At 35.6% G+C, this 26559-nt stretch overlaps 2 protein-coding genes across 7 annotated transcripts in view; one reads left to right on the top strand and one right to left on the bottom strand.

Annotated features, from left to right (window-relative positions):
• Positions 1-4794, top strand: part of RHOQ (ras homolog family member Q) — a 41241-nt gene extending 36447 nt beyond the window's left edge. For 2 of the 5 annotated variants that reach the window (XM_015094399.4, XM_060412209.1), the window contains one exon: positions 1505-4794. In XM_015094399.4, coding sequence (XP_014949885.2) covers positions 1505-1537 — 33 coding nt within the window. In that variant the 3' untranslated portion in view covers positions 1538-4794. Of the gene's footprint in view, positions 1-1500 lie in introns of all 5 variants that reach the window. The other 3 variants (XM_027966877.2, XM_042246224.2, XM_042246223.2) reach the window with 2 other exon arrangements.
• PIGF (phosphatidylinositol glycan anchor biosynthesis class F) overlaps positions 1863-26559 on the bottom strand; it is a 30031-nt gene continuing 5334 nt past the window's right edge. Inside the window, exons 4-7 of one of the 2 annotated variants that reach the window (XM_012159160.4) lie at positions 26281-26397; positions 24777-24857; positions 13125-13233; positions 1863-2170 (exon numbers count right to left, since the gene is read on the bottom strand). In XM_012159160.4, the coding sequence (XP_012014550.2) occupies positions 2057-2170; positions 13125-13233; positions 24777-24857; positions 26281-26397 (421 nt within the window). In that variant the 3' untranslated portion in view covers positions 1863-2056. 2 annotated transcript variants of the gene reach the window in all.

Genomic DNA, 26559 nt, shown 5'->3' with positions numbered 1-26559 from the left:
GGCATCCAGGCCCAGCCACCTCTGCCTCACTCACTGTGCTCCAGGCATACGGCCTCCATGCTGTTTCCCGTTTTCTGCCTCCCGGCCTTTGCCCTTCCACTGCTTCCTCTGCCTGGGAGTCTTCCTGATGTAGACACTGTTCATCCTTTCCTTTTAGATATCTGATCCAATATCACTCTCTCAATGAGATCTTGCCTGACCTGTCCCCACTCCCTATCCCAGGGAATTCTCCAGGCCACAGTACTGGAGTGGGTAGCCTATCCCTTTCTCCAGGGGATCTTCCCAACCCAGGGATCAAACCCAAGTCTCCCACATTGCAGGTGGATTCTTTACCAGCTGAGCCACCAGGGAAGCCCAAGAATACTGGAGTGGGTAGCCTAGCCCTTCTCTAGCGGATCTTCCCAACCCAGGAATCGAACTGGGGTTTCCTGTATTGCAGGCGGCGTCTTTACCAGCTGAGCTACTAGGAAAGCACTCCCTTGTAGATCTCTGCTCCAATATCACTCTCTCAGTGAGATCTTGCCTGACCTGTCCCCACTCCCTAGCTCCTTCCCCATTTTTCTCCAAACCACTTCTACCTCTATATTAGTCCATGGTCTTCTTCCTCTAAAATACTTTTCATTGAGAGTTGCATAGGGACTTAATTTTGTTCCTTGTAGGAAGGAACAAATTCCTTCCTCTGATTTGGCTAATTAGTGCTCTGTAAGTTTTCAATGAATAGACGGAGGATGGATGGAAGGATGGATGAATGGATGGATGGAGGGAGGGATGGATGGATGGAAGGATGGAAGGATGGAAGGATGGATGGATGGATGGATGGATGGATGGGTGGGGCCCCTCTCAGAGTAGAAGTCAAAGTCCTTACTCGAGGACTATCTTGAGGCTACCTCACTGACCTCATCTCTTGCCACTACCCCTGCTCACCCTGTCCCCTGCCACTCTGGCTTCTGTCCTGCCCCCTGAATGTTCCAAGCACGTTCCTGCATCAGGGATCGTTACGTCTGTGGCTGTGTATGCCTGGAAACCCTGCCAGTAGGTATCCCTCGCTGCTCAGACTTCACCTTGCTGAGCAGCTTTCACTGACCATCACCACCGCTCATCTGCACCCTCTCCCTCCAAGTTTTAACCCGCAGCATGTGCCACCATCTCTATATTCCTTCATGTGTCCCTCCCCCAGTAGAACTTAGGCAAATATAAGCATCACACAGCAGAGGTTTTGCTCTTTTGCTCAGTTCATAGACATGATTCCCAGCACCTAGAAACAGTGCCAGGCATGTAATAGGTATCCAGTAAACATTTGATGATTGAAAAGAATTTTTTCAGAGAAAGTTTGAAAGGATTTACACTAATATTTTAACAGTTAGCTATCTCTAGGGAATCAGAAATATGATTTCATTCTTTTTGCATTTTATGATTTTCCTTATAATGGTATGTTTGTGTGGTACCAGTTGTGTAAAAAAGTTTTTATATATTTGTGATTTTTTTTTTTCTCCCTCCCAGATAGGTGCGTGCTGCTATGTGGAATGTTCAGCTTTAACACAGAAGGGATTGAAGACTGTTTTTGATGAGGCTATCATAGCCATTTTAACTCCAAAGAAACACACAGTAAAAAAAAGAATAGGATCAAGATGTATAAACTGTTGTTTGATTACGTGAGAAACATCTTCAGTGGCCAAGGAAACTGTACATTTCTCTCAGAAAGCATATGAAATGCTACAGCTGTACCCAGACCTCTTATAATGAAGCAGTTTAAAACTTGAAAGGAAAAAAAAAAACCAACCCTGTCCTCAGAATTCTATAAAAGTTCATTAAGAATGTTTCTTAAAGGTCCAAGAAGCAGCAAACAGCATCTGAAGCCACAATCTATTATAAATACTTTATTTCAACTAGAAGGTACAATCTCTCAGGGGTTTCATAGTTTAAAAAGCTACAATCACATCATGTAACTACATAAAAAACAGTGCTGTTAAGTGGGACTGCCTGGCCTAGACCATATACATTTCTGCACAGTCTTTATGGAATCTGCACAAAGAAATCTCTTCTCCCTTTGCTCCGATTAATTGTTCTTGTATGTGAGTTTCTTTCTATTCCAGTATATCCAGAGTGGTGAAATAACAAGGCCAGCCACGTAGCCAAAGGTTGCTCCAAGCGTGCAGGAGATGGGCCATTCCTGAGGAGAGAATGTATGAGATCAAAAAGAACAAATGTTTTACTATTACTTGAGCACAAGTGTAACCTAAATATTTCTATATTAAAGCTTAATGTGCTTTCTTAAAGAATGCCAAAAGTGTAATAAGGTCATAACTGCATTTATCATGAACACTAAAAATGTACACACTTTAGTTACTGTGCGTTCAACTGTAACAAGGCTTCTGGCGACTGTAGATTTAGTTTGATGCTCCCCAGACTGCATGAGATACACGCTGAGATTACAGACTAAAAACTCTGGGTCAGACTTTGTCATAATCCTGGACTCAACTTAGCTCTCTGCACTAGTTGGTAGTTTTTGTTTTTAATTTCCACATTGGCTTGTATATCAAATGAGACAAAAAGTGTGTATGCTGACCAAACCACAAGACACTTTAAATCATGTAAAGACAAATGACCTAGAATTCAAGCATGTTACATGGAATTTATAACAAAGCAGCTGCTTTCATAATAAAACTGATGTCACCTTTCAGACATAGATATTGAAACACAGTAGGAGTTACAGAACTACAGCTTAACGTGCACATCTAGAGTATAAGTTAAATGACGTGCTGGCTTCCAAATACCCGTTTTTCTCCAGTCATGTTACATTTCACAATATTACCTCTAGCCAGAAGTAAGTAACATTGATTTATCGACCATCCATGAGCAGTGTGGTGGTCCCAAGGTAAAAGGTCCTGCTTTAAAAAAAATTGTTTTTCATGTTTATCTGTGAAGCTCATTTGGTATACTGGAGCCATTTCTAATTTTTCTCTAGGGAAACAGGCCGTATAACTGTGTTAGAGGTGAACCATCTTAATGATAGTTCTGTTACCTAATTAAGCTTCCTTGTTTGGTCTGCTGTTGATGTACCTTAGTCCAAATGCCATGCGACGGACAGTGTGTTAGACAAAGATTCAGTGTGAACCACTGCTGCAGTTCAGAGAAGCATAATCTAATACATAATTTTTTCCCCATCTTTTCCTACATTTAAACTTGCTGTTGCCTAAATTATGATTTCTTTCTGTCTTTGGTGAGGTTCTGTTAATTTCCATGATTCGAGCTTACAGCTATGTCTATTGCACAGATTGGGTAATGGAACACTAAACTTTTATACTTGAAAATGACAGCCTTAAATGCTCATAGCAGTCACAAATCTAGGATGTATTGTCTTGTATGTGAGCTTTGTAGAGGTTTTTTTTAAAAATATAAGCATCATCTTCCCCATTGAAGAGTGGAGAATCTACTGGATAACTGGTCAGGAGCTTTCTCTCCTGAACTGGACAGTAGATATCTTCTTTCTCCCAAGAAGTGGTGATTTGTGTTGAGTATCATGGCCTTATGTATGCTCAAATGGAATCTGATGTAACTTTCTCATTTAATACTGGTCTGCTATTTTTAGATCGAACTGAAAGAATTGTATAACTCAATTAGTATATTAGCCAAGTTGTCCAACACATGATATAAAGGAATTAAGACAGTAAAGTATTATATATTTATTTCCAGCTTGCCTTTGGGGATTTGATGGGAATTTTTTTCTTCCTCAGTTCACATATCTGAAACTCTTCACACTTGGTTTCCTAGCCAGTAAAGTTAAAATCTAGAATTTGCCCTGCCCTAAGAGAAATGGACTAGGAATCTAGAAACACAAACCCTAGTGTCATCTGTTTCTTGATTGGGCCTCATTTTTCTCATCTTTTAAATATGGATTCTAATATCTCTTCCTATCAACTGCTATGATTTTCTTCTTTCTTACAGTAATCACTGTTGGACATTACCTTTTTGGCTTCATGTTCTTAATTAAGATGGTAAAAATCCTGTATATAGATTACTAGAACTCTAAGCAAAGATGATTGTATCATCTGAACCTGAGGTGCCTTAGGTACTCTACTGACCTTGATGGGGTTTGGAGTTTCCCATTGCTTATGAAGAGCCTTTTCATTGCTTTGGTTCTTTAGTATCTCTCTCTCTCTCTCTTTTTTTTTTTTTTTTGCAAAACCCTTTCAGCCACTTTAACTAAAACCAAAGATTTCTTTTGTTCTGTTTATAAACAAGATTATAGAAAAGTTGCCTTATTTTCAGAAGCATGTCTTCATTTAAAACTTAGGTTTCCACAGAAATTCAGGCTAATCACTGGAACAACATAGTGAAATATCTGGAAAATAAAATACTTCAAAAATATCTCACTGACATGAATTTTGCTAGTGAATGAAAATACAGTGCTTCAAATAAGATCATGTATGAATGAATTCAAACTTAGTTTTTTTGCATGTAAGTCATCAGTTTTAAGTCCTTAAACATAGTTTTAGGGACTTCCTGACATCTTATTTAATAGTTTGCTTATATCCTTATTCGATCTCTAAAAGTACATTTTAGGTTAGCCTATGTTGAATTATCATATTTCCAATAAGTAGAGCCTGAACTAATGGTTTTTATTGTGAATTATCTTAAGTTACTTTAGGCATTGCTTCCATTTGATTTTAATTATTCAGTTTACGTACCAAATTGAATACTCGTTTGTTGGTTGTTGCTTTTTAAGTGATTGTTACTTTAATAGTGTCCCATCTCAACACATGGGGTTACAAATAAAATAATATGCATAGTTTACTACCTATGTAAAGTATTGAACTTCTTACCTTAGTAGTTTTTATTTAACACTCTATGTAAACATTTGGACTAACACTCGATTTTCCTCTGTTTCACATTGCTCTGAGTTTATGCATCATCGGCCAATTGTGAGCGCCTGCACTTTGGTAAAGAGCACATTGTCCAAGTGTAGGGAGAATCATAATCCCTCATGAATCCAGCCAGACTCCAGTTTGGGTTACTAAATTCTATTTTAATCACTTTGTAATTTCAGTGTGGCTCTTTGTTTTCAAACACAAAGATACATTTACACACGCATTCTTCAAATAGCTGCCATACCTCACCTCCAGTGGAATGCCAGCAATGAAGTAAATATTAAAAAGTTTAAAGGTTTCGCCTAACGAGGGGTTAAGGTTTGAAACACTTGCTATTCAACATCTCAAGGAATCCATGCCATCAACAAATCAGAATGCTGGACTAGCTGTAGACACTGTTTGCTAGTGACAAGTCACACTCTCCTGCTTGATTTTCCTTAAAGTAAGTAATCCGTATCTGTAACACAGTCATTTTTAACAAGAGATTTTCTTTACATAAGGGCAAACTTTCCTGATTTCTGTAAGCCAAGATAGGGAACGGCACAGAGGCTACTGGAGGGAGTTGGCGTTGGGGAGGGGCGGGAGGCTGCCAACAAACCAGCTTTCCTCAAACAGTTTGTTACTAACCTTCTTGTAACTGCTTTAAAACAATTTAAAAACTATCCTGTGGCAACAGATCATACTGAATTGTCAAACAATCCTAGATTTGTCACGTATTTTCATAGATTTTGAAGTTTTCCATTTAAATGTATCATCTCGCATACGGAGATGTTTCTATTTATGGTTCCTCATACTACAGATAGGATTAAGAACACACACACGATATTGAACAGACAATTCAACTTCGTTGCTATAAACATGTCTCCAAATGATGGCCATCTGAGATGGAGCTATATAATTATCTTGTTTTGTTTAAGGAAAACAGAAAACTCAAAGACATTCATGTAAAAGTCACATGTGTTTATCACCAAAAGACCATCTTTTTATCCAATTTTTTATAAATGTAAAATTTTTTTAAAAATCACTAAATAAAAGAAAATTTTCTGTGCATATCTTTTGCATAACAAAAGATAATATAGTGAAATTGGGTAAAATTACTATAGTTACTGTCAAAAAAAACTTTACAAAAATGAGTAGCTACATCATGTGAAGAAAGTACCCTGCTTTACAGTACTACTATTATCCTTGCTCTAAATCAAATAATTCCTTATTTGTCTCAGCACTTGAAAAAAGTCAGTGTTCGCTTAAAATAATCAGCATTAACAAAGGCCTGATACATAGGATCTTAGTACATGGTACTAGCAATAGGTTATTTTTCTCTTAGAAATAAAATAATTTCACCCTAATAAGCTTTAAAAAAACTTTTAAAATAATACAGATATGTGTTTTTCTGTTAGAAAAATCATTATTATTGCTGCTTGAAAGACACTTCAAAATTATATAAGCTTATTTCTACCTGAAGACCACACTACATTCTTCTGATCAGGCACTGCTATAAAACTCTTGCTTTATATTTTAGGAAAGTAAAATGTACTAATATACAGAGTTTGAAAGCATGTTCTAAGTAGTAGAGAATAGTATTCTCTATATATGTATGTATATGTATATATATATATATATATATATATATATATATACTGAATCACTTTGCTTACACCTGGAAGTAACACAACATTGTAAATCAAGTATACTTCAAAAAAAAAAAAAGTCAACAAAAATATGACCCTAGGCAAGTGGCCTAACCTTTCTGTGCCTTGGTTTCTTATTTGCAAAATGAGGATCACTGTAAAACTCACCTCACAGGGTTACTGTAATGACCAAATGAGGTAATGTCCTGGCACATAGGACAAGTGACCAATCAATGAGTTACAATGGATAATCTTTCAGTTCATATTTTTAAATAGATACATATGAAATAAGTTGTAATTATAATCTACAACACTATCATTCCTCAAATACACCATCTCTAAAGCTATTTTTTAAAGTATTTCTAAAAAACTACACCTACCTATTTATAGTAGACAGAAATTTCTATCATTTTTAAGAGTCTCTATTTGAATGGCTCTATTCATTCAAAACTATGTATTGAGAGCCTCTACCATAAACCAAGAATTAAGGGGCAAACTAAGATTTTTGGGGGATAAATTTTAATAACACAAACTTTAAAAAATGTGTTGCAATATAATTTTTGGAGAGGTATGTGATGTGAGAGATCTCAAGAGAAAACTGACTTATCTGCAGATCAGAAAACCTAGAAACACTTAGAACAATCCACCACCATTAGGATTACTGACTCTTTCAGATAAAAAACGAAGATAAAACCCAGGCAATTCTAAATTTCACACAAACTACTTTTTAATATGTTTTGTTTATCACCCTTACCATAGATTTACATTTGCATGACTGATAGAATTCATCTTTCAAAACTTACTTACTTTCAAACTTCAGACTGGTTTTAAATGACCATTTACATTTTCCTCTGAATTCGGATTTACTGATGTGCCTTCCAGATGTGCTTAAAGCAGATGCTGCTTGCTGTCTGGTGTAAGAATAAATGAGCAGATGAACCTACTCATCTGGATGCACTTCTCTGGTTGGTTGCAACTCAGAGCTGGTTGGTTCAGAGCTGGTTGGAACTCTGCCCTGAGCCACAAATTCTCTGCCACTCTCCTGTGACTAAGAACACAGATTTAGGAAGAGCTATTTGTGGAGAGGTCCACAGTCTCCAGGCTGGAACTTCTTGTCAAAGTGACGATATAAGGTGCCTGCCAGGACCATGCACATGAGTTTTCCCTCAGCCAGCACTCTCCTCTATCACATGAAAGTCCTACTAGCATATCATTTTCAGTATCACTGCCCTACATGAACCCACCTTTTAAATCCCAAACCACTTTCTATCAGTTAAGTATTAGTATTTTTCCCATGCTTGAAGTATGTAACTCACATTCATAGAAATTAATATTTTGTTTTGGTTTGTCTAAAACACTGTGTAAGAACTTTAGTAACAGAAACACCAATTAACCTAAAAATATGCACTCTTTCAATAATTAAATCCATAATCTTGGCTTCATCCCTTTCTCTACCATTATTTGCTGTGCTTCATTTAATTTTCCTAATGATCTCCAGCATCAATTTATTAAAGTATTATCTGTCACACCTGTGACTTTTAATAATGAATATATGTCTCACAGATATTAATTTTTAAACCTGATAAAACCAGAGAAAACAACAAATTTCTAAATACAACAATATCTCATTTATCTAGTATCTGATGGGAATAAGTACAAATATTTAACAACTTTAAATTGTTTTAAAGATAATCTCCATCCATTTTGCTTTTAAACTTTATAAGAAACAAATACTCTCAGAAGAGATTTGATTATGTGTTCAATTCCATTTTGGAGATAGTAGCACTGGAAGTCCAGAGTTTAAAGGTATTTGTTGGTATTCTAGGTACAAAATCCTCATGTATTAGCTTCAAATACTCTCCTACAAATATATTAAATTTTTCGGTATAACATACACTACCAACTGAGTGGTTGTGGCATTTAAATGAGATTCTCATGTGGGGAAAGAAATACAATATAATAACTACTCGACCTTTTTCAAAAAAATCTAAGCCATGGCCATTGTTAGAGAAGAATAGGGATAAAGAGAATCATGGTGTCCTGGAGCACTGGATTCCGAGTCTTCCTCTAATCAGTCAAGAAACGCTGACCAAGATGCATACTCCTCTCCTCACACAGTGGCTCTCTTATGTGTAGAAATCAGGATGAAACCCACCTTGCACTATGGTTACCAGGATTAAGTTACTTGTGCGACAGTGCCAAGCCTCGTGCCTGGTACATAAACAAAGTGATACTGTGTCTTCCTTCTATTACCATCTGAAATGTCAGATAGGGTTGAAAATTAAGTGAAATCCAAATACCCTAAATGCCCAAATACCAGAGAAACAAAAAGATGAGTTAAAAATCCACTCCACCAATTTAAGGACCATTGTGCAGAATGAATAAAACAAGCTGAGGTAATGCACATTCTCCGGAGAATTCAAATAATGAATTGGCAGTTTTGGGGGAATGCTTAGAAAAGACAGTCATAAACCTAAATGCCTATAACATCAGTTAAGCAGTTAACTGTTGGGTTCTGAACTAAGTAATTTAGAATTATATTATTTAATCCTCACTAGCAAGTGTCAGAGCCAGAGTTTGAACCCAGTAATTTGATGTCTCAGCTCTTAAAAATCCTGTTATCTGTCTACCTATTAATAAAATGTGGGTTTAAAAACTTCATGTAAATTTCCTTTGTTTAGAATGACTAACAACAATTCTTTGTACTAATTTTTTTAATAACGTGAAGTGCTGATTTTTGATAAGTAAAGAATTAAGACATTTTTCAGAAGAAAAGCTGATAACCATATATTCTGAAAACATTTAAAGCATATTAAATCTGAATCAGAATCTAACTCACAATCTGGATCTAAATTATCATTACCAAACAATTAAATTCCAGTCCTGGTAATATTTCTGTTATAACTTATACAGAATATGTACTTTGTACACGCTGAGTAAGAACTCAACAAATACTTACTGATTAGCTACTTTTATGGCAGATGGAAGCATCAAATTATAATGTAAATAGATTTTCCATAGTCAAAAATTTTGTCAGTTACTGCAGCTATAAATTTTCTCTAGGGGTGAAGAAGGCAGTCTGGGTTATGGACAATTCAATGTTTATAATGTAATAATTAAGGCAGGGAAGAGAAGCAAGATGACTTTGAATGACTTTCAAAGAAAACAATAAAGATGACCAACAACATAGTGGGCAGCCATCAACCACATTCTCTTTCACCGAATTCTCTTGCTGCCTCCTAGAAATGGAAGGCTTCCTCCAATTATAGAGATACCTGGTATCTTTTGTCATCTTTTGTCATTACTTAAAATTATTTAAAATTCCTATTAGTAAGTGAAAAAATCTTTTCATTAAGGTTATATATTTCCAATGGGCCTTTCCAGTCACTAAATTTTGAAACAACTTAAAAACTGTAAGTATTCTTGAACTTGTTCAATACAGAACTCACATCATTATATAATCTTATGCTTGGCCTCTGGGCACTGAATACACAGTCCGGTTGAGTACAAAGTGGAAAAATGGAACTAAAATATGTGAAAGTTTTTGTGAGGTGGTTTGTGTGTATGTGTTTTTAAAGAAAGTGTAATTGCATAACCAGATACTCTTGCTTCTCCAAGTTTACTTATTTTTATTAAACATAAGTAAAATCAGATCACAAACCAGAAAAGCTTGCTTTACCACAAACATATCAAATCTTTACTGGGCTACAAGGAATACAGAACTAAAATCTCTTCCTAATACTATAATATTCAAGTTTAAATGATAAAGTATAGACAGAAGTTTTCTTCTTCCGAAATTCTACTTTAGAAAAATCTCCATTCTGAAGTAATGCCATAATCTTTTATCTGGTTTATTGTTTCTCTGGCAGATTCTGTCAGGATCATGAGCCACACTGAGTGCTTACTGTGTAGTTAGGTTTACAAAGGAAAAAACAAACAGAACAGAAAACTCTGATGCAAATAAAAAGTGAAAAAAAAAAGACATCATCTCTCTAGTTTATAATTGCTAAGTTAGTAAATAATCACTAAACTGGGGAGGGGCAGGTAATTATTATGTGAATAAAAGATTAATTATACATCACTTCTAACATATCTATCATAATTTTAAAAGATGATAGTGAATACATATCTATCATAATTTTGAAAGATGATAGTAAATAAGTGGCTCATTAACTTGGAATACTCTTAAAATAACCCAATAGTAAAGATTATTAAATAACCAGTAATATTCCAGTCAAATGAAACATTCCTAATGAAGACCAACATTTGTTACATGCTAAATTAGCTAGCTAGAATTTTTTTTAAAGTCAATAATTCAAATAGAAAATTTATATTAATTTTAAAAGTCTGATACCATTAATTTGGATGCAGTTCACCTCTTACTGTAAATAAGAATTGAGGTAGAAAAATGGGAGTCACTAGCTAGAAGCCTAAACAATCAAAAATGGATAATTGGATTGTAAATAATTGAAATATATATTTTCTACACAAACCTAAACCCAGATTTTAGAAAGATGCATCTGCTCCCCATAATTCAACATCTACTCTGCACAGTCTTTTTTGCCTGTCGTTCCCCCCACCTTTGGCTGTACCACACAGTATGTGGTATCTTAGTTTCCTAATCAGGGATCAAACCCATGCCCCCTGCACCAGATGGCAAAGTCTTAACCACTGGACCACCGTCCCTGACGATTTATACAGGAGTAAGATGCAAAGCGTCAACTCATTGGAAAAGACTCTGATGCTGAGAAAGATTGAGGGCAGGAGGAGAGGGGGCAACAGAGGATGAGATGGTTGGATGGCATCACCGATTCGATGGACATGAGTTTAGCAAACTCCAGGAGATAGTGAAGGACAAGAAAGCCTGGTGTGCTGTAGTCTACGGGATGGCAAAGACTTGGACACGACTTAGCAACTGAACAACAGCAACAAGATATCAAACTTTTACACTCCAAAATATTCCATCTATATGCAAACTAACAAGCTAATTACACGTTACCTTACTAACTCATAAGCTGATGGCCCATGGTGTGTTATATATTGATACTGTGTATTAGATTTAATTTCATATATCTGAAATAAGGGACTAAGACACAATTTCCCATGTACACTTTTCAGTGATTTTGATTGTCCCCCAATTTAGAAATTGTGACACTACTGAGTGAAATTAAGTTTCATAAGATGGTAACTTGAGTACAAGTGAATCTCTATTTCCCAGCAATCACTGAGATGGCCAAGAGAATATAAAAGAAAACTTTATTAATACTATAACCTTGGGAATGGTATCAGTGACACACACATGCCAAACCTCCAGGGACTTCTATAACATATAAGTAGGTGAAGAACTATTACAGGGAAGGGCAAACCTACCAGACTTACTGAATGTAAAACAACAACTCATTTGTTAGGGAGACACAACATCTAATAGATACCACAAAGAATGGACTTAAAAAGTAGGCAGTTAAGTGCAAGACATACAATCTAGCTCCCTCAATGGCCTTTGGAAAGTGAGACACATATCAGAGATTCACTACCTAGGAATTTATTTTAAAGAGAAAACTGGACAAACTAAGAAAAATTTAAGGAGAAAACTGGACAAAACTGCAAGGATGTATGTTTTATGATAATTATGATAATTAATAATAGTGAAAATGAAATAATTTAAATATCCATTCATAAGAAATTAATATATGATTTTACACAAATAATACAGTATTACACCCATGCAACTTGTCGCTGACATGGAACGAGTTCCACAATATACTGTTGAAGGGGAAAGAAACAGATTAAAAATAATATGTGTACTGTGAATAGTTATACAAAGAGCTGCAGAGATTGTCACCAAAACACAAATGGGAGCTGCCTCTGGGTGGCTGGATATTTGATAATTTTTACTTATTTTTTATAATTATTAGTACTGCTGAAGTTTTCTAAATAAATGTATACTGTCTTTGTAATCAAGAAAAAAATTCTCATTTTGGAAAAGTATATTTATTTTTTAATACTAAACTTGATTTAGGAGAAATTATCTTAATAATTGGAAACATCCATTAAGATATAGATTAAAAGATCTTTATCATAACATTGTTTATAACAGTAAAATAGTAAATTATTAGCAATAACTTAAATGATCAATAGTGAATTTGTTAAATTTTAGAATAACTATATAATGATTTACTACAAAGCCATTAAAAATTATAACAAAGAGGTATTCAGCACTAGCTCAGTGACCTTGGAAATATCACATGTCCTCTAGGTATCAGTTTTCTCAAATGTAAAATGCGGCTAAAAAGAATACTTACGGTGCTTCACCTAGCTTAATAGCTATACTCTATTGTGATAGAAAATGAAAAATCTGATGTTTATAAGTTTCTTCTAATTTCACAAACACTTATTTCAAAATCAACTTTGCTATATGTTAAAACAGTGCTGGAAGACAGAAACAGGCTAATCTGGATACCTGTAGCACTGAGGCCCCAATAAGTCACCCAGATTACAGCGACAGAGGGAACCAACACACCTACTTAACTGAACAATGAAACAATTTATATATACACTTGTTGGCGTCATCGGTTTTACCCTCACTGTACAAACATTTACTTTGCTGCTTTAAGGAGTTGAAACCAACCTGCCATGGTCTTCCCCAATCCAGTGGAATAGGAAAGGCTCCAAGCCATATTCCTACAAAACTAGAAATTGTAGTGATCTGAAGACTATTCTCCCAAACGGACGTAACTCTGTAAAACACAAATACATAAATCACTGGTGGGATAGATCTCAACTGCTGGGAAATCAAACGAATAGCACACATTAACACCATGCATATGTACGTGTTCTGTCCATTTCAAATAAGCGTCTCAAACTGACACATAAATATTTGCCATGAACCATTAACAATTAATTGGCAAGAAGACATAAGTGGTTTTCAGCTGGAAAAGTAACATATACACATACTGAAAGTCAAACAATACAAAAGAGTATTTGCAATGAATGCTAAGTCCTCCTCTCACCCTTATTATCAACTTTGGTTCATTTTCCCATAAACGACTATTATCAACTTAGTACATATCCTTCCAGAAATATTTTATACACACAAAACCACACAATTTTGTTTAGAATGATATATGCACATCTGCTTATATGCACACATGTATGTATAAACCCTTCAAAACAAAGCTCAAATGTACCACGTCATAAACATGGTTTTGCTGTGCATCTTCCCATTAACAGTTTTACTAGTATCCCATTGTCCCAAGGAAGCATCATTTATTCAACTAGTCCCTTAGGCACATTTCATTTAAGAAAATCAACTCTATTTGGTGGGGAAGGAGTAGAGAATGAGAATAAAATATTACAAAAGATCCAATGCTTTGGCCTACCATTCTTATTTATTAAGTGCACATCTTACAGTGTAAAGGTGGAAAGACATAATTCTGCCTGTCTCTTAGTAAGTCTTGGCTTCAGTCTGCCCCTAATGTGATCACTTAACTGGGTGGAATAAGAATCTCATTACAGCAGAGTAAACCACTCCCCAAAAATGCAGTAACTGGAGTCCAAATATTCAATTGTTTCAAATGCAATGTTTAGCTATTCTGAAGTTTATGAAAAGCAGTTTCTTCCGTTAGTGTGGTAAAGGGGGGAAACATTTGCTTTGTTAGATGACTGCTTTAGAAATAGGCTAATTACTATACACAAAATGTACACTGAATTAAAACCATCCAGAATGACAAATCAGTCCATAAACCAACTCACCTATCCATCTCATTACTACCTTTCCCTCACCTACACAAGTTAAGAGCTTCAGCCTGTTTCTATTGACAACTGGGGCTGGAAGAAGATTGGAGGCAAGCCCCATACATCCAAATCTGTGTTATTTTGGGGGCTTAATTGTTCTTCTCTATTTTGTGTAACACTTAAAAATAAAAGTCAATATCTTCAACTAACATTCAACAGAACAGAGAACTATTCCAGTCCTAAGAGGTGAAAAAACTGATGAGGTGAATGTAAAGAGAGAATTGTATGATTCAGGCAATTTAAAGGTTTGTCTAAGGTAATTTTTTACTTTATGTTGCTGAGAAATGTTGACTACCTTTCACCAAAACACACACTTCTTGGTATTGCAATGTGTAAAGTGATTTGCCGAGAGATACAAAACTTGAGAGCAGAGTTTACTTTCTGCTAAGAAGAGGTTTACTTTTTTTCTCTTTTTCATGAAAGAGGAAGTTCAGCTGAATTTGGAAGAAGGAACAGTATTTGGTCTTGAAGAAATAGAGAAAGAGATATACTATAGGTTAAAAGAATGTAAGTAAAATTGGTTGAGCCCAAGTGGAAGAATGGGTAACAACATTGGAAAAGTAGGTTAGAGTAGGATTTTTTAAAAAAAATAATGGCTTTATTGAGTACAGTTAAAAAAAAAATGCTACAGAAAAACCTTTTCCAGCCATACGATTCACTTAAAGTACACAACTCAGGGTTTTTAGTATATTAACAGAACTGCACAATCATCACCCACAAAACAAAACCCTTTACATTAGCAGTCACTCCCAATTTCCCCTTCCCTCTAGATCACTAATCCACTTTCTGTCTCTATGGATTTGCCTATTCTGAACATGTCATGCAAATGAAATCAATGTGTGGTCTTCTGTGACTGGATTATTTCACTTAGCACAGTTTCCAAGGTTCATCAATTTTGTAGCACGTAAAAATGTCATTCTCTTTTATTGCCAAATAATATTTTGTTATACAGATATATCACATTTTATTTTTTACACACATTAGTTGATGGACACCTAGGTTGTTTTGACTTTTTGGCGATTACATCTAAATGCTACTATAAACATTCATGTGTAAGTTTTGTGTGGACATACGTTTTTCTTGGAGATATACTAAGGAATAGACTTGCTGATAACTCTGTGCTTAACCTTTTGAGGAACTGCCAGACTATCGTCCAAAGCAGCAGCTGCTGCTGCTCCTGCTGCTGCTGCTAAGTCGCTTCAGTCGTGTCCGACTCTGTGTGACCCCACAAACAGCAGCCCGCCGGGCTCCCCCGTCCCTGGGATTCTCCAGGCAAGAACACTGGAGTGGGTTGCCATTTCCTTCTCCAATGCATGAGAGTGAAAAGTGAAAGTGAAGTCGCTCAGTCGTGTCCGACTCTTAGCGACCCCATGGACTGCAGCCTTCCAGGATCCCATCAGCAGTGTATGTGGATTCCAATTTCCAGATCCTTGCTAACATTTGCTACGTAGCCATCTTAGTAGTGGTGGAGTGGTATCTCATTGCGGTAGATTTAGGGTTAGGATTCTATAAAAGCCTTAAAAGTCAAATGTTTTAAGTCAAAAGAAGTCTCTGAAGGCTTTAAATCCAGTCAGCAATATGAGGTAAGTCTAATAAGATCTATGTACATGTCTAACCTAAACTCCAAGTTCCTTGGGCCAAGGGGCAAGATCCATGTCGTCACACTTTTTTTTTTCATTGTTATAAGCACACTTGTGGTCATCTTATATTTGTTAAAATAAGGGCAAATATCCAAGAGGTTGTCCTCTATTTTGTTTGTTTGATGTATGAAGAGTGTTTACAATCTTACGTACAACAAACGCAGAAAAACATGGAACCAAGACCTAATTTACAAATTAGAAGAAATCTGTAGCCTACCTTTTTAAAATTAAAAAGCCTGAGGCACAACTATGTTCCTGCGAGTGCCCTACACCATCTCGTGAATTCCCTTCGCCTCTCTCTGTGCTCCTGGGTCTCCATTTTCCTGAATTTCAAGACTTCTTCCTTCTATCTCCCCCTTTTTTAAAGTACATCCTTTAACATATTCCTGAGAAGATGTAGGGGGAAAACAGATTTTAGAGATGTTTAAAGTCTGACAGTGACTTTACTATAACTGTTGGCAATCATTTTGTCTCAGAATGTTGAAGGCATTGCTCCAGTGTTTTCTGATTCCTGCTTGAGAAGTTCAGGGCCATCTGGCTCCCAGCTCTCTGTAAGTAGCATGTTCTCTATGCCCCACCTTCCCACCATCCTCTCTGGGAGCCTCTAGAATCATCTCTTTATTTCTTGTTATCTAAAATTTCACATTAATATGTCTTTTCATTCATTATGCCAGAAATACACATGGGCTTTCTTAATTTAGACTCTCAGGTTTGTAGTTCTTGAAATTTTCATTTGAAGACTTGCCTTTTGATGCCCAGGTCCCTTAAGAATTTTGTTTTTCTTACTCTTTTGCTGGGGATACTATCATTATGAATTAATTCTCTAATCTTCTTACTTTTTAACTCATTTCCCATATCTTTGCCCTTTTGTTTGACTAAAGGATCTTTTCAACTTTGTCCCTACTTCTGTTGAATTTTTTAATTCCCAAGAAGCCTTCTTCTCTGAATATTCCTTTTGATTACCTCCTGTTCATGTTTATGGATATAAAAATATGTTTTTTTTTTTCTGGTTTTCTTCTGGTTCTTACACTGCTTTTATTTCCACTGAGTTTCTTTTTTGTTGTTTGCATTTCTGGTTTTCAGCTTAGAAGTCTTCTTCAAATGTCTAGTGTTTCTTCAGTTACCATTCTACTTAAATGAAAAACACTATATATGAAATGTCCAGAAAACGCAAATTTATAGAGACAGAAAGTACTTTAGTGTTTGCCTGGGATGGAGAATAAGGGGGTGGGTTGGAGAGAAGGGTGGGAATGAAGAACAACTGTTAACAGGTATTTCTTTTGGGGTGATGAAATGTTCTTAGACTGTGCTGATGGTTATAAAACAGCACCTGTACAAAAAAACTATCGAGTTATACATTATATTGCTTTATTTTTTGGCTGTTATGTGGGATCTTAGTTACCCAACCAGGTACTGAACTTCTGTCCTCTGCAGTGGAAGCGCGGAGTCTTAACCACCGGACCACCAGGGAAATCCCCTTGAACTGTACGCTTTAAATGGGTGAGTTTCATGGCTTGAAGTTATATCTCAATAATGTGCTTTTTCAAAAGACAACAAAAAAGTGAAACTCTAATCAGCCGGCTGGATGCTCACTGTACACGAGTAGCAAGATTCAACTGATGGGCCTCACTGTCCCAGGAACTGGCTAGGAGCCCTGCCTGTTAAGAGAAATCTACAATGTCAGTATCTATAGGTGTTTTGGTACCAGTTTTCTCAGAGAGAAATCATTTCAGTATTCTGTCTAGATGGTATAAGCCTGGCTGTTAGTGTTCTGGGCCCAGAAGATAAAAAGGACTAGGCATAAGACTCATTGCTTAGTATGCAGAATTTTGTTTAAGCCTTCCTGAAGAGGTTGTAGCAACTAGGCTCAGGATCTGGGGGCAGCCAGAGTGGTTGGAGGTGCATCTTTCTCCATCTTCCCTTCACCCACTGTGTAACTTCCATTACTATCATATTTATACAGTATTTATATTCTGTTCTGAACTCCAATTCATTCAATTATTTTCTTGATATAGTAACTCCCTTATATATGCACTCAGTAATTCCTTCATCTGGGGAAACTATCTTCTATCATATCTTTGAATTATTTTTTGCTTTGTATTTTAGGGCTACTAACTTTTCTTAAGTTGATCTCCTTTGTATGTTCTCTGTATTTATCATTTCTTCTCTAATTGCTTCATTTTGATTAGCTCAAACCCTTCTTGCTGCTACAACTTGATTTTCTAATTTATCTATGTTTCTAATTTATGATCTAATAGTATGATCTGGATTCTCAATTTATTTCATTAATTTTTCAATTTCCTTCTCCACCTCATTTTCTTTAATTATCTCATATTTGAGCTCTTATTTTATTGCATTAATATCCTTAATAACATTTTTTTCTGTGGTAAACTGTGGGGAGCTTTTTTGTTTTTGTTCCTTGGGTAGTATTTTCTTCCAGGCTGAATTCCTTATCTTCTACATGCCTTTTTCTTCTTCTGTAGTTTGTTTTTAGCCATTGTCAGACCATTTCTTTTCAACTTGCCTATACTTCATATGGTCAGGCTGCCCAAACTACCCATTTGCTTGGATAAAATGAATGCATTATTTGAAGCTGCCTTCCCATCTTAACCAACATCAATTTTTCATGTCTTGAAGTTGCATTTTGAGGACTGGATGTTCTTTTCTATCAAATTTTGGGTGACATGAGGCAGAAGGAAAGAATGGAGGCAGAGAGCCAAGGCAAGGGAAATGGTGTCTTTGCAATATAATCAGAAACATTCAGCTGAAATTTAATGAATGGCGGTTCTACAAATTAAAAAAATTTTTTGACCAGGGCTTATGCATCCCATTAGGAATCAGATGAAACTATAGTAGAACAGTCTGCTTCCTAGGTAAAACCCAGTAGGCAGCAGCCCTGGGAGACTGATAAAGAATATAAACAGCACTGATGGGGATTCAGGAAAACTGGCACTCTGTTGAGGTAGATGTACGTTTGTGTGTGTGTGAGTTTTGATGATGATGTGTGTGCTCAGTTGTGTGATGTGAAGTCAGATGTGCTCAGATGACGTGCTACAACTCTTTTGTGACCCCATGGACTGTAGCCTGCCAGCCTCCACTGTCTATGGAATTTTCCAGACAAGAATACTGGAGTGGGTTGCCACTTCCTACTCCAGGGGGTCTTCCCAACCCAGGTATTGAACCTGGGTCTCCTGCATTGGCAGGCAATTCTTTACTATTGAGCCACCTGGGAAGCTATATATATATATATATATATTTATATATATATATATATAATAATAAAGTATATACGTGTGTGTGTATAGATTTCAAGTTAGAATTTTAATTTGGTGGTGACTATCAACTTCTTTTGACCTAGGAATTCTACTCCAGAAATCTGGTATACAGAAATCAGTGTACAAGTATACAAAATTATATGGTACAAAGATGTTCATAACAACATTATTTATACCATGAAAATTTGATAATAATCCTTAATAGGAAATTAGTTAAATCATGGTACATGGAATACTTATAATGATGATTAGTTGCCAACATTCATCTCATCTCTGATGATTAGGCTAATTAAATCATGGTGATCCCATTCTTTCCCAATGATTAGTTTAGGAAGATTTAAGGAGAGAAAAGAAGTTGCTGCCATTTCCCTACCAGCTCAATAAGTGAAAAGCAAAGCATATTATAAAGCAGTGACTAGTATAACCAGTTTTGTTTTTAAATTACATATATTTTTGCATAGATAAAATCTGGAACGTAAAATCTGTTAGTAACAGCTATTCTTTATGTAGCATTCTAAGATCTTTAACTTTTGATATTTTTCTATTATTTGAATTTTTGTAATATTCTTTTGTAAAAAACAAAAAGCATAAATTTATTTCTAGTCACTGATTTATAGCAGCACTGACATTGATTTATTTTCATTTTATAAATTTCCATAATAAAGCCATTGGAATTCAATGCTTAATGGCTAATTTCTTCATAGTTAAGTTTTATATATATATATATATATGATTGAGAATAGAATACACAGTACACTATTCTGCAAACAAACTTAAAAGTGACTAAATATTACAGATCAGTCTTCATGACAGTGAGTTCTAAGTAAATGTCCACACTATTTGACTCCACTGAAATTCATTTAATCAAATCTTAATTGAAATAAACCATTTCAAATGCCTACTATCTATATTCCAGATACTGTATCAGTTATCTCAGATAGTTAACAATAAATACTATGGCTCAGACAGGCTGTCATCAAAACAGTGCTTGTTTAGATGGAGTTGATCTTTTTAACTGTTGATCTCTATCTAAAAAAAAAAGAGGCACTAAACAACTCCTCCTAGTGGCTTAAGATATTTACAGACGTCTTATAAACTTTCCCCTTCCCCCACTGAATAAAGATTAAAACCAATGCCTCTTTGCTACTAAGTTTTTGTACCCACATTAAGACTAAATTACCTAATTTTAATATATATAAAAACTGGTGATTCACCATCCTTTCGCTTTTAATGTCCACAGTGGTTTTTTCGATATAAAGTCCATTTCAACACAAAGATGGCAAAAAGAGGCCTATTGTTTTCACTACAAAAATAGGGCTTATAGGCTGTCTTTACCTTGGCAAGATAATCATAGATTCAGGAACGTATTCAGAAATTAAATTTTTTCATTTCATGAAAAGTGATCAGATTCTGAAACATTCAAATAAAAGCATAAAATAAACTGATAAAAGAAAAAGCAAACTTGAATGAGAAATATAGGATGAAGATAGTCAAATTATTATTTTCCTTTATAAGGAAGTCAACAAATGGAAAAAAAAAAGGCCCCACAATAATTACAACACCAAAGCAACAAACTGAAGTAAACTAGTACAAATTGAGTATATTCAGTAATAAAGTATACCAAAAAGAAGTTGCTAGAATTTTTTAGGAAACCAAATGACTTTTCTATCTTCAAGCCTCTTTAAAATAGCATTCTTAAAAAAAAAAAAAAAAAACTTACAATAACTTTACATGACTCTAAGAAAAAGTCTTGTTAAAACAGTGTCAGTTAATTACATATTCAATCTGAACAGTGTCAGAACTTGCCCTTTACTCTTGGGATGCATCTCTTACATAGTTCTCAAATTCAGAGCTTTAGTGTCTTCAGTCTTTATTTGATTATCATCTACTTAGTGTTAAACATGCAAAAAAATACACTAAAAATTAGGATATAATGACATTTCACTTCAAATAGTACAAAATATTGACTCAATACTGAACAAGATGTCAGCCCAATTCAAAACTGAGCTATTCATACTGAACACCTGAATTAGTTATATTTCAAAAATAATACAAGGGCCAACTTTAAATAAGCAAAAAAAAAAGGAAAAACACTCTACTATTCTACTAATGTTTTGTATACAAAACACAGGATGAATGATAAAAACTTAAAGTTCTAAAATCTTCAATCAGTCCTTTAAGGTATTTTAAATACTTTCAGTGAATTAGAACTATAGCATAAGTACTTCAAATCAGAACTTTAATTTCTGTTGAAAAGGATTACTGGATAGGAAGAAATGTATTATTCATATGTTCTACATAACCTCTTTAAATTATAATAACATTATTTTAAATTAAAGTTGTGACTCAATATAAAAATGTTAATATATTCAAATAATTTCAAAATAACACACAAGTCATTGTTTTTCTTAGGTATTTCACACTACCATTGCAGAATCACCAGATCTTTGAATTTTTAAAAATTTTGCATAAAAGTGAACATTTAAGGCTAACTCTAACATTAAACAAGTTACTGTATCAGATTATTTCCTACCTCATTCAAAATTGGACATGTGACATATTTATACTAAATCCTTGAAGTGTGATAAAAGTGATAGGGAAGTGATAGGAGGAAACTGAAATATCACTAATGTATGGTAGAGACATGAAGACTTAAGCTCCCCACGACAAAGTTCAAATCAACTTCACATTAAACATACTGTAAAAACCCTTCCTCCTTCCCTGTGGTTGTCTATGCTCAGCACTCCTTGGTCTGTTACCTAAACCAAGAAAAGTCCCAAGACAAACAGCAGTCAGGACTGGGAGTATGAAGTATAAAAATGTCTCCTGACAATTGTTAATCCAGGTGACAAACATTTCTTGAGCACTTACTATTTCATAATCTCACTCAATTCTCAGGGTGGGAGGGGCAATACAGGGGCAGGGAACTAAGAGGTATAAACTATCATGTACAAAATAAGCTACAAGGATATATTGTACAACACGGGGAATACAACCAATATTTTATAATAACTGCAAATGGAGTATAACCTTTAAAAATTGTGAATCACTATACTGTACACTTGTAACATGTAACATATAATACAACTATACTTCAAAAAAATTAATTATCAAAAGAAAGAGGCTCAGAAAATGTCTATATAATAAGTTCATGATAAATTACTATGAGAAACTAAGAATGGTTACTCTGTTTCCCTTCAGTTTTAAAGTTTGACTTTTTCCAATTTTAAAATATTAGGAATTTATATATATTTGGTCAGTTCTGCTATAATGCTTGCTTTGAAAATTTGAATTTATTCCAATTTGATTGATATATTAAAGAACAATAGGAGTGATTCTGTCTGTGAGAAACACTGAGTGAACACAAAAACTGCACCCAGTTGAACTGAGCAGCGTATGAATACAAAAAACATGCACACCCCTCAAATATCCAGCAGCTAACCAAGACAGTGTTGTCCTGGCATCAGGGTATACATTAACGCAGTAAGAGCTCAAAGTCCAGAAATGGAATCATGCGCTTATGGTCAACTGATTTTCAACAGAGGTGCCAAGATCACTCAGAGGGATAAATGGCTTTTCAACAAATGATGCTAGGATGACTGGGAAGCCACGTGCAAAGAATAAAGTGGGAGACCCTTACTTCACACCATACATAAAAACTAACACAAAATGGATCAAAGACCCAAATTTAAGAATCAAAATTAGAAAGCTCTTAGAAGGAAACACAGGAGAAAATCGTCAACACCTTGGATTTGGCCATGGATTCTTAGATATGACTCTAAAAGTACAAGCAACCAAAGAAAAAAATAAATTAGATTTCATCAAAATTAAAATCTTTGTGTTTCAAAGAACACTATCATGGAAGTGAAAAAACAACAGACAGAGAGTAAATAATATTTGCAAATCATATATCTGATAAAGGACTTGTATCCAGAATATATAAAGAACTCTTACAACTTAATAATAAAAACATAAAAAACTCAATTGAAAAATGAGCAAAGGATCTAAGATATTTCTTCAAGGAAAACATTTAACAGCCAATAGGAACAGGAAAAGATGCTTGACTTCACTAGTCAAAAGGGAAATACAAATAAAAAACACAAACAGATAATACTTCACACCCATAAGGATAATTAAAAAGTCAAATACTAACAACTGTTGGTGAGGATGTAGGGGGATTGGAGCCCTCACACACTACTATGGACATATAAAATGGAACAGCCACATTGAAAAAGTCTGGCAGTTGTTCAAATGATTAAATCTGGAGTTACCATATGACCCAACAACTCCACTCCTCGGCATATACTCAAGTAAAATAAAAACATTTATCCATATGTGTTACTTATCTTGATCTTGGAATCACTCTGCAATGTATATCAAATCACTTTAAATATGTATAATTTTATATCATCAATTATTCCTCGGTAAAGTTTAAAAACATAAAATAAACTGTTTCATATTTAAAAATAGACCCACACAAAAACCTGCACACAGACTCCTTCAGCAACTTTTTCAGAATAGCAAAAAGTGAAAACTCAGATGTCTATCAGCTGATGAATGGATAAACAAAATGTGGTACATATGCATCCTTATTATTCAACCATAGAAAGGAATAGAGTACTAACACACGCTACAGCTGGCCTCCCAGGAGGTTCAGTGGTAAAGAATCGCCAGCCAAGCAGGAGACAGGGTTCGAACATGGGTAGGGAAAATCCCCTGGAGGAGGATACGGCAACCTGCTCCAGAATTCTTGTCTGGGAAATCCCCTGGACAGAGCAGCCTGGCAGGCTAGAGTCCATGGGGTTGCAAAGGAGTCAGACATGACTTAACAACATGTTACAACGTGGATAAACCTCAGAAACATCATGATACATGAAAAAGCCAATCACAAAAGATCACATATTATATGATTCCATTGTTATGAAATGTCCAAAACAGGCAAATCTACAGACAGTAAATAGATTAGTGGTTGCTCAGGGCTTATTCAGTTGCTAAGTCTCTGCAACCCATGCTGTATTCCACCAGGCTCCTCTGTCCATGGAATTTCCCAGGCAAGAATACTGGAGTGGGTTGCCATTTCCTTCTCCAGGGTGCTTACGGCTAGGGGAGAGGAATAAGGGAATTATAGCCAAAGGAAACAGTTTCTTTTTTAGGTGATGAAAATATTCAAAACTGACATATCTGTTGCACACATCTGTGAATAACCACTGAATTGGACACTATATAGGTGACATATATGGTGTCTGAATTATATCTCCATACTGTTTAAAAAAACCCCGTCTCCCAGCTGTCTCAGTTCCCCTCAGGTATCTGAGCCACACCTTCCACCATCTGCCTTAATTTTTTAACAACCCTCCTTACAAGAGGCAACTCCTCCCACATCTACTTGAGACATGGGTTCAACCCCAGGACTGGGAAGATCCCCTGGAGGAGGATATGGCAACCCACTCCAGTATTCTTGCCTGGAGAATCCCCATGGACAGAGGAGCCTGGTGGGCTGCAGTCCACAGCGTCACAAAGAGTCGGGCACAACTGAACACGCGTGCACATGCTCTTCTGAATACTGAATACCTTTTATGATGTGTTACTGACGAAGTTTCTGAGTGCTGCGCCTCAGTCCCATTTTCTTCACAAGCTCTGTGTTTCTTCCTGCTTAGTTTTGTATAAGGCAAGGATTTTTAGCTATGCATATGCCATAATATAGTAGAACTGACTGTACAATCAGATAACAATATCACCCTACATGCAACATCAGTGCTATCATCAGAAACCGAAATCAAAGCTGAATAAATCATCAATCCAAACCAAGAAGATTTCAACTGATTTTCACTGTTTAAAAATTTCAAACTAAAATGCTACAAGAAATCAATGCTATTTGGAATAATATGGTAATGATGTGGGAAAAGGTATTCAATGGTGATACAGTTTTGTTTTCTAGAGACTTTATGAACACTAGAAGATGGTCCTGAAGGGAAACAAATAGTATGCATTTCAAAAGGAAAAAGTCAGTAATGTATGGAGTCTAGCTACATGGCAAGTATCTGCTCTACTTGGGCTGTTCTCTTCCAAATCACACAAAAATACCACGTTCATTTCAGTTTCTATGATTTCACTCATTCCTCTAGCACGGAGTGTCTCCCCTTTCCTCTTAGTCTCACCAAATCTCTTACTCCTGATCCAAGTCTTTCATAGATCATCCCCAGTTCAGCTCACTCTTCAGGGATCTCCCCTGCTACCGAGTTCCTAAAACTTTACTGTTTACACAAATTTAGTCTTATGGTTTTGCTCATCTCATCCCTGGCGCTTGAATATCCAAGCCCCTCAGGGAGAGAATCAGCTGATTCAGACTCCGCAAACTCTGTACAAACTCTAAACAGAGTTAAAGGCTCAAGAAGTTTTTGCTGCTGGATGATAAATAGGACAAAATCATGGGTGCTAACTAACTTCTAGTTTCCTTAGCTATGACTCAACCATTTCTGATATAAGTAATTTCAATGCTTTTTAAGAAGCTAAAATTTTAACTTAGTGATGCTAAAAATACATACAGCTACTAAGGGAATAAAATCCTGTAAAACCTGCACTTTGATGTCTCACTACAAAAGAGGGTGAACAAGAAACTATGGTTGTTAACACTAAACATTTTTTGCTAATGAACGCCAATTCTACATAATAAGATGTATGGAAGCAATTTTATCTGTAGCAATTTTATCACAGTGACAAAGTGTCCCCAAGCAGTGTTTCCAAAGTTTTCTTTCGGTAACAGTTTCCTTTTTCACACAAAAGACTAAGTGAAATTCTACCATACAGGGGAAAAAAAAAAAAAAAAGCAGAGCTGCTCATGCTGAAGTGGAGGGAGAGGCCTATGGTTCTGCCTGCTCAGGTGCCCCTCAAGTGCACACAACCCTCCCCAGGTCCCAGTCCCCAGCGGCAGTGGGCCCGGAAGGCATCTCTGGGAACCATCCAGGGCTGAGAAACAGTTGCCCTGAATAGAAAAGGACCTCATTAGTTTTTTAATACTAACTAGTTAGTTTTTTTAATAGTTCAAACATCTCTAGAATATAAAATTAAAACTTACCCATTCCTACTGAAAATTCTTAGCCAGGCTTTGAAGTTTGGTCCTAACAAACATAAACAAGGCACGGTAGTGAAAGTGGACAAAATAACCGCAAGTGAAAATGTCTCCAATACCAACCTAGAAAAAAGAAAACCTTCACTAACTTTTTAAGAAGTGTTAAACGTGTGTGGATACATTTTGCGTCATTTTTATTAAAACAGATTTCATAATATAAACTTATTGTCTTATGAAAATGATGACTATAAAAAATGTTACTAATGAAATGCAAACTATAAAAAA

Source organism: Ovis aries, chromosome 3 (assembly GCF_016772045.2).
Source record: "Ovis aries strain OAR_USU_Benz2616 breed Rambouillet chromosome 3, ARS-UI_Ramb_v3.0, whole genome shotgun sequence".
Taxonomy (NCBI): domain Eukaryota; kingdom Metazoa; phylum Chordata; class Mammalia; order Artiodactyla; family Bovidae; genus Ovis; species Ovis aries.
This window is presented reverse-complemented; position numbering and strand designations above follow the sequence as displayed.